This window comes from Gymnoscopelus braueri, assembly GCF_963280865.1.
Source record: "Gymnoscopelus braueri genome assembly, chromosome: 11".
Classification (NCBI taxonomy): domain Eukaryota; kingdom Metazoa; phylum Chordata; class Actinopteri; order Myctophiformes; family Myctophidae; genus Gymnoscopelus; species Gymnoscopelus braueri.
Genome location: NC_137613.1, coordinates 41,609,156 through 41,617,258, shown reverse-complemented (window position 1 = coordinate 41,617,258; position 8,103 = coordinate 41,609,156). Strand labels below are relative to the sequence as shown.

General features: G+C 46.3%; 1 protein-coding gene across 1 annotated transcript; it reads right to left on the bottom strand.

Moving 5' to 3' along the window:
• Nucleotides 1-6,047: 6,047 nt before the first annotated feature.
• ccdc117 (coiled-coil domain containing 117) lies at nt 6,048-7,076 on the bottom strand (the record flags this gene model as incomplete). The annotated part of the gene is made up of 1 exon (XM_080442689.1): nt 6,048-7,076. One exon carries the CDS (start codon nt 7,074-7,076, stop codon nt 6,048-6,050), a length of 1,029 nt encoding a protein of 342 aa, XP_080298815.1.
• Between the last annotated feature and the right edge of the window lie 1,027 nt (nt 7,077-8,103).

The following is an 8,103-nucleotide window of genomic DNA, read 5'->3' as shown; positions in this document are numbered from 1 at the left end:
AGATACTGTAAATACATGGGATTGGAGATGAACCACTAATTGTCATATGTTTGCTCTGCAGTAATAGCCAATCAGAAGGTCCCATCCCCTTGGGCTGTGGGAAGGCATTAGGCCAGAGAAGGCTATGTTTGTAGCCTTCAAGGCCCTGCATCTCACGCAGCCCAAAGGGAGAAAGAACGGGGCATTGTGAAGCATGTTTGTTACTACGTTGCTTATTTATGACCTCCAATGTTTTCAGATATATATTTTAATGTACTGTTTGAGTTTAAGACGAGTAATGCACCGTCTGGCCGTCATCTTGAGTTGGATAAAGAACATAGCAGCCCAATTGTGTCTCCTTAATTTAAATCAGTTGCGAGTGGAGGAACGTGAGCTATGGGAATCAAACAGGTGAACGAAATCAAGATTCATTTATATTCATAAAGTTCTATCTATGTCATCACGCAGTATGTTTGCGTTTAGGGGAAGTAATTAAAAATCTAGTTTTTTATATCAAAATACACAAAATGACCACCGGTATGCTCTAAAAGTGTGAAAAACATATTTTTTTATTTCACCACGTCTTTAATGACCTTCAGTCAAAAACTGTAGCCAGAGAGGGGGTCCCAAATGAGTGTTTGTACCAGATGAGAAAACACAGCTGTGGTGTGTGTTCTTTCAAGTTTGGGAGCAGGTCAGCGTGACTTCAGAATGTCCAAAATATGTTAAACCTTGGCTAAAATTGTGTAATTATAGTTTTGGAGAAAAGAACATACATGGCTAAAACAGGGGTTCTCAAACTTTTCGGCCTATGACATACTAAGGCACAAGGGCATGAACAGATCCTACATCCGTTCCATGCACCTACCCACCCTCCGGTGGAAGCCACGCCCAGGACTGCGAGCGCCATGGAAGGCGCCGCCACGTCCAGGCTAGAAAAAACAGCGAAAGTCGAAGAGACTACCGACCTGCCGCCGTGTAGACATCCTGAAGACACATCTCTGCAGAGGGCCCAGGACGTCAACACACCCCTAGTAGGCACAAGGGCATGAACAGACCCTACGTCTGTTCCATGCTTCTACCCACCGTCAGGTGGAAGCCGCGCCCAGGACTGCGTGCGCCATGGAGGACGGCACCACGTCCAGGCTATAGAGAGCAGCGAAAGTCGAGGGAGACGACTAACTTGCTGCCGTGCAGGCGTCCTGAAAACCACACCTCTGCAGAGGGCCCAGGACGTCGAAACACCCTTAGTAGAGTGCGCTCTCAGGCCTCCAGGCACTGGGGCTCCGCTACTAGTCAGGCGAATAGCATCCACAATCCACCGAGAAAGCGTTGACTTTGCCACCGCCTTCCCCGTGACCCGGGCCCCAAAGAACGAACAACTAGCTGGGTTGGTTCTGGGCCGCAGTCCTCCGCACATACACCCGCAGGGCTTTCACTGGACAGAGACAGAGTGCGGCCTCCGATCCTCCTCCGAGGAAACGGAGGCGATTGAAAAGCCACCAGCTCAGTAGGCTTAACCATCGCTAGGTGGTGTTGGGGACAAACGCCGGGTTGGGTTTGAAGACAACCCTACTGTCACCTCCAGCGAACCTCATGCACTCTGGACTCACCGAAAGGGCACGAATACCACTCACCTGTTCCGCTGTCGTCAGCGCAACCAGGAGCACCGTCTTGAACGCGAGGAACTTTAGTTCCACCGTCTCCAACGGCTCAAAAGGAGGACGAGAGAGTGAGTCGAGCTCCAGGACCAAGTCCCATGCGGGGAACAGGGACCTTGAGAGAGGACGTGCACGCAGTGCACTTCATGAACTGGCCCACAAGGGGCAGATTTTTCACGGTTTTCCCCTCGAAGCCAACGTGGCTTGCTGAGATGGCCGCCAGGTACACTTCAATCATGGAGAAAACGTTTCCCAGATCCAACCTATCCTGTAGGAAGATCAAGGATGTCTGTGACCGAAGTCTGGAGCGGGACCACAGCCGGGGACCTCAAACCTGAACGATACCTCACTGGTAGCCACTGCTCTAGGCGGAAGTCCAGTCCAAGTTTTCCCTCTCACGGGCCAGACCCACAGTTCTAAGTCTGCGGGTCTGAGATGAAAGGTTTCGCCCCCCGCCTGCTGTAGCGGGTCCCTGCATAGCGGGAGGGGCCAAGACTGCTCGTAGAGGAGGGGAGCTATCTCCGACCTCCAAGAGCCCCATGCCGGAGCCACCAGCAATACCATCAGGCCTTGGAGTCTGATCCGTTCCGTAGTGGGGTGGATCAGTTCCAGCGGAGGGCACGCAAAAAGTGGGAGATCTCGGACCTCCTTGCTTGTTGATGCAGGCCATGGTCGTGGTATTGTCTGTCCTGACCGGAGCGTGACATCCACTGATGTGGGGCACGAAGTGTTTCACCGCCAAAAAGACTGCCATCAACTCCAAGCAGTTGATGTATGCTGGGGGGGGGGGGGGAGATCCATGCTGGCTCCCCGGTTGCGGCGATCGTCAGTTGTGGAGATCTCACGTCAAGACATCGTGTCGACAGGAGGAGGCTAAAGCTAGGCTAGGCTAAGCTAGGCCAGGCTAGGCTAGGCTAGGCTAAGCTAACGAGCTAGCTGAGTTCAAGCTAAGCTGTTGTTTAATGAACCTGAGGGAGCTAGCCTGGTTAGCTGTAGCGTCCGTCTGGGAAAAGAAAACTGCGTCTTCCACACCGGGAAGAGGACAGTGTGGAAAATGAGGGAGAGTAACGAGCTCCGGGGACTCTCGGTGGACTGAGAAACCGACTCGTCGCTTTCGAGATCGTTGAATTCCCGCAGAAGCTAGAACTTGTAGAATGTAGATTTTGTGTAGCTCTGTGTTCATCAAGGCAGAAGAAGCGAAAGAGAACGACATCCGCTTTCCGGGTCCTATTATACCCTCGGGGGTAGGGACTTCCGGGAAGCGATTGACGGCCCACCGGACCAATAGGAATTGGCCCGAGGGAGTGAATGTGAAGCTTCTGTATCATCGCCAGAGGGCACTGATTCCCATATGTGAACAGTGAGAGAGCAATGTAATAAAACTATTTGTATTAAAAACTTTTCAATCAAAATCATTCAGACCCATTTCATAGTCATAAACATAAACCACTACTACAATATGAATCATGTGCCAATAGTCATTTTATTCAAATTGCTTTTGTGCAAAACCTGACAGCACACTTTTCAAGGAACTGATCTTAATGGTTTTCATAAAATGAACAGCAGCAAGACTTCAGAAAATGAACACTTCTATTAGTCTTTTTATACCTGTCTCCTCACACTTTTCAGTATACCTGACAAAGGCCACACCGGCCGAAACGTTGTTATATTGACCGCTCTATTCATATAATTGCCGGTAGCATTAAGACGGTGTGCGGACTCTTTTCTTTTGTTCACTTCTATTAGTCCTAATAAAAACAGACATGTAAAATGATCAGTCTGAAGGTGACTTTTAGTAGGTGCTTCTTTAAAAATAATAAATGTATTGTTAGGGATGACGATATACGATATTCCGATAGTGTTCTTAATTTCCGATTCCGATATCAACCGATACCGATATATATCAATATATCAACTAATTGTCAGGTAACAACATCACATATCTAATGAAATAAAATAGCTATAATATCAACCTAATATCTAATACATATCTGATAAATCTAATACAATACAGTGATGTTGTTAGGTTTTCAAAAAAGTGAGTCCCGGGACTCACTGGTGGTCCCACTAATCTTAGATTAGATGTTGGCCTATTTGACTTTGATGCATATAACATTAACGAGCGTCAACAAGGGTCAGCTGGACACAGACACACACACACACACACACCTGCCCTCTGCAGTGATCTAATTTGAAAGTGACTGGAGTCTGTCTCATTTCTCTTCAAAAGCCCTTGAATATAAGGATTACTGGTAAACTCGCATTTCATATCACACACCATACAGTAAGAACTCCTGTAACTTTCACTAGCCTAAAATAATGTAATATTTAATTATATTATACTATAATAAATACCCTTTTTTTGCGTTTTTCAAATATTCTTTGACCCAGAATCAAATGTTTTATGGTCTTGATTCACCAGGATCCTGGATGGCTTGGTTTTAGGATTAAAATAATTAATATAAATATTTTCGGAAATCTCGATGGGAAAAGTGAATGGTCTTTCGATCTGTGGCACCACAAAATGGCCGCCACAATAGCAAAAATAAACGATATGGAGTACTGTAAATACAGCCTGCTATAACTCAACTAACTCTGATGGTTAGAATTAGGCCCAGCTTCAGACAGCTCTTTATGGAGGACTTGAAGTTTAACAATAGAGCTAATTGACTTAAAGGACGACTTCACCCGTTTTCAACCTATCTTCATATACTTGGTCCTCACTAATGCTCATATAAAATGGTACACATGTTCTACCAGTGACATCATCATTAGGCAGGGTTTTTTATTCAAACAAGATTTCAAAATTAATATTTGCCAGACCCAAGGGGTCGGCCTACATGAGGCTTTGTACCTGTTTTCTCCATACATGGGCATGCCCCCTTTTCCCTTTACTCTCAGCCATAAAAGTCTGTCCCCTTTCGTCCATACATGGGCATAGACACAAGCTGACACGTCATGTGAAGTCCGGCTTAGCTGTGACGTAGTGCTCTGATCTTATAAAGTACTTATTCTGGGTCTGGCAGAACCAGGTCCCCTGGTCTTGTTTTATTAACGTGAGGCTCCCATTACAGCATGCTAACTTTCTAGGAATAGAAAGCCTGCAGTTTCTATTGGCTTGGATTCCCCATCGATGATGTCACTGGTAGTTTCTGAAGTATCTTCTTCTTTCGTTGTGTCGTCGTCATATGTCCAGCTCAGTGTCGCAAAGCCATGCTCTTGTCTCTGGTCCCACTTGGAAGAGGCCAGCCTCTAAAGGAGGTCTGTACAGAGGACAGGTGGTGATTATGAGGTCGGCAGTCTACTCAGGCTCGCCACACTCGCATACTGCGCTGTCTGCCAGGCCACACTCCTTCATGGACGATTTGAAACGAAGTGTCCACAGCCCTCCTCTGAGACACAGAGTGAGTAGGAAAAAATACTGTTAGACTACGTGATGACATGTGGCCTTGCATGATACGTCAGTGTTGGACACCAGGCACGTTTGACACTTGTGCATGGTGTATTTCTATGGTGCAGTTGAGGAAACTTAACATAACGAGTCACGAGACAAATTGTGGACTTTCAACATCGGCTGAAAAAAGAACAAGTAAAAGAAAGGAAGAGTTCAAGACCTCGCTGAGAGGTTCCTTTGACAAATCTGTCAACGGGAACCGGTTTAGTTCCTTAAAAGAGTGGATGGAATGTTCTCACTCTGTGAAGTTGCTCTTAGAATTGTATCCTCATCACAGTTGCGTCTGGGGAGCACAATTTCTCAAAGTTAAAACTATTATTTACTATTTGTGGACTGGCATCCTCTCAATCTCAAAGTCATTATTTCTGTTTGCTGCAAGGAAAGCCAGGAGGAAAGTGCTTACATTCATAATTCTGCTGCTCATAAGGTATGTGGTACTTAACATCTGGATTCATGTAAAAAAGTGCGTGTGCAGTATTGTGGTATTTTTGTTTATGTCAATCAGTTTGCTCTGTATGCAAACTATTTGTAGAATAATTCTATTGTCAAAAGTGCAGTGTAGTTTAGGCTACGTCATTAAATTGGAAGGCACATGATGAATGCATTATAATTTATCATGCCTGTATTAGTGCACCTAACAATTGTATTAGAATATGGGAATTTGGGAAAAGAAAATACCAATTTCAAAAGGTCTGCAGTTTTGTGCAATGTGGTCCCTGCTATTATTGCACCTTATGTATGATTGTTGGGGCTTACAGTCAGAAGACCAATCAAGTGATTATTGCAAAGGATGTGCTGCACAATGCACATGTTTGCAAAAAATATTTGTTTAGCCTTAATATTTTGCAAAGCTGACCAATATAAGAGACTGTCATGTATAGCCTAATGCCTTCACTCTACATCTGCAGTCTCTTCTGCTTTGCTGTACTGGCTTTTAAAGGAGCCAAGCACATTTAAAGTTCCATGTCCACCTCATCAGAGCTGTTGGCCACAGGAAGGTTGTACAGAGGGGAGTATATGTGTTCAGACAAGGAGTTTGTGGGGTTGGGGGAACTCTGAGGGGATGGAGAGGGACAGGGGGTCTGCCGGCATGCCGTCTGATGTTTACGCTTCCTCTGCAGCAGCGAGTCTTTCATCCTCCGGGACAAGGTTTCCTCTGGTGGCTTCCAAACAACCAACTCCATGCAGGAATGTCTCACAGACTGGGCCACTGTGTGGGGGAGGATGTCGCTGATCCCACGTTGTAGCCTCTCCTTCAAGGTGTCTGACATCACCAGCCTGGGAGCTGGCTCCACATCCAGGTCTTCATCCTCGTCCTCCCGTGTTATTATATTCCCAATCTCCCGAAGTTTTCTCTGAGCTGCTTCTATCGTCATGCAGGAGCCCTTCGTCTCTGGACGGGTCAGAGGGGAGGAGGACTCAGGCAAGGGAATGTCCTGAGGCCCTTGGCAAGTTTGTGGAAGTGCAGGGCTGGACAGTTGTGCAGACAGAGGAGGACAGCTTCTTCCTGGAGGCCTGTCATCACAAATGCTAGAGCTAGAGTTCTCCAGAAGGCCGGATTCTGCCTCTACTATCAGTCTCCTTTTTTTGGCACCACATCCTTCATCATCAGATCTCCTCCTATGCTTTCTAAGGCATCGCCTCTCCCAGCTTGTGTCAGAAAGTGCTTCACTCTGCTGTTGGCTGGAGAGGCTTGATGGACCAAGGTCAATCCTCATTTCAGGAGGGGTGGTGCGGGCCGAGAATGAATACATAGCCGCAATGGAGTTCTCCAGAAGGCCGGATTCTGCCTCTGTCACCAGTCTCCTTTTTTTGCCACTGCATCCTTCATCATCAGCTCTCTTCCTATGCTTTTTAAGACATCGCCCATCCCAGCTTGTGTTAGAAAGTGCTCCACTCTGCTGTTGGCTGGAGATACTTGGTGGACCATGGTCAATCCTCATTTCAGGAAGGCTGGTGAGGAGGGCCGAGAATGAATACATAGCCGGCAAACACTAGGTCTAGCGGCCCCTTAATGTTTGTGGTGTTGACGATGTGTTTGGTCTATTGTTGACTTTCATTAGCTGGCATTTCTTGGCGTTTGCAACATGAACATCTACAGGCAATACAGATTTAAAACAGCTTTTACATGCAGCTACATCACTCATATAAGCTGCAAATGTTTTGCAAATGAACATGCTTTTGACAGTAAGCGATATTATCTCAGGTCAGAATAGGTCAGTCCTATGATGTCATTCATGCTATGACGTATGTATGACTCCAAATTTGGGCAAGTTGTCTGCCCGAACTGACTGCCTTTGACCTCCATTATGAAATTAAAGTTAAATATTTCAAAAGAATATAAAACATAAAAAATATGCAGAGGTACTTCCTTGGTCTACTGGCAGTAGACCAAGGAATTTGGCCATGACATACAGACATTTCTAGAGGGTCTGCCTCCTTCAGAGCCACGTCGTAAAGAGAGAGAGAGAGAGAGAGAGAGAGAGAGAGAGAGAGAGAGAGAGAGAGAGAGAGAGAGAGAGAGAGAGAGAGAGAGAGAGAGAGAGAGAGAGAGAGAGAGCCTTCCAGTCAGCTCACATGCACATCCTTCTCATTATTGTGTCATTGGTAGTCATGGCAACACTCATTTGTGTGTGCGCTAATTGTTGGCTGAAAATATGATGACAATGAGTTGGCTCAAAAACGACACGGGTGACGATCTGCTCCCATCACAAAGTAGCGACTGAAGACAAAGGACCAGATGGTACGTGTCCCTTAAGTCTCTGATACAATGAGCAGAAGAAATGTTCACTGTACGTTGTCCAAACCAATGTGTTACCCTGACAATGGGAACGCCTGAAGGTCATACTTTGCCACGCAAAAAAATTTGAACGACGCGTGGCATGACAAAGGTGTCCGTCATTCTGTCTGTGTACAGCTAATCTCCGCAGCGTTGCCCCGGTCGCTGCGAAACTGTGCACACACACTCCCTGGATGCCAATTCAGAACCTCTGCCCTAAATTTTTCACA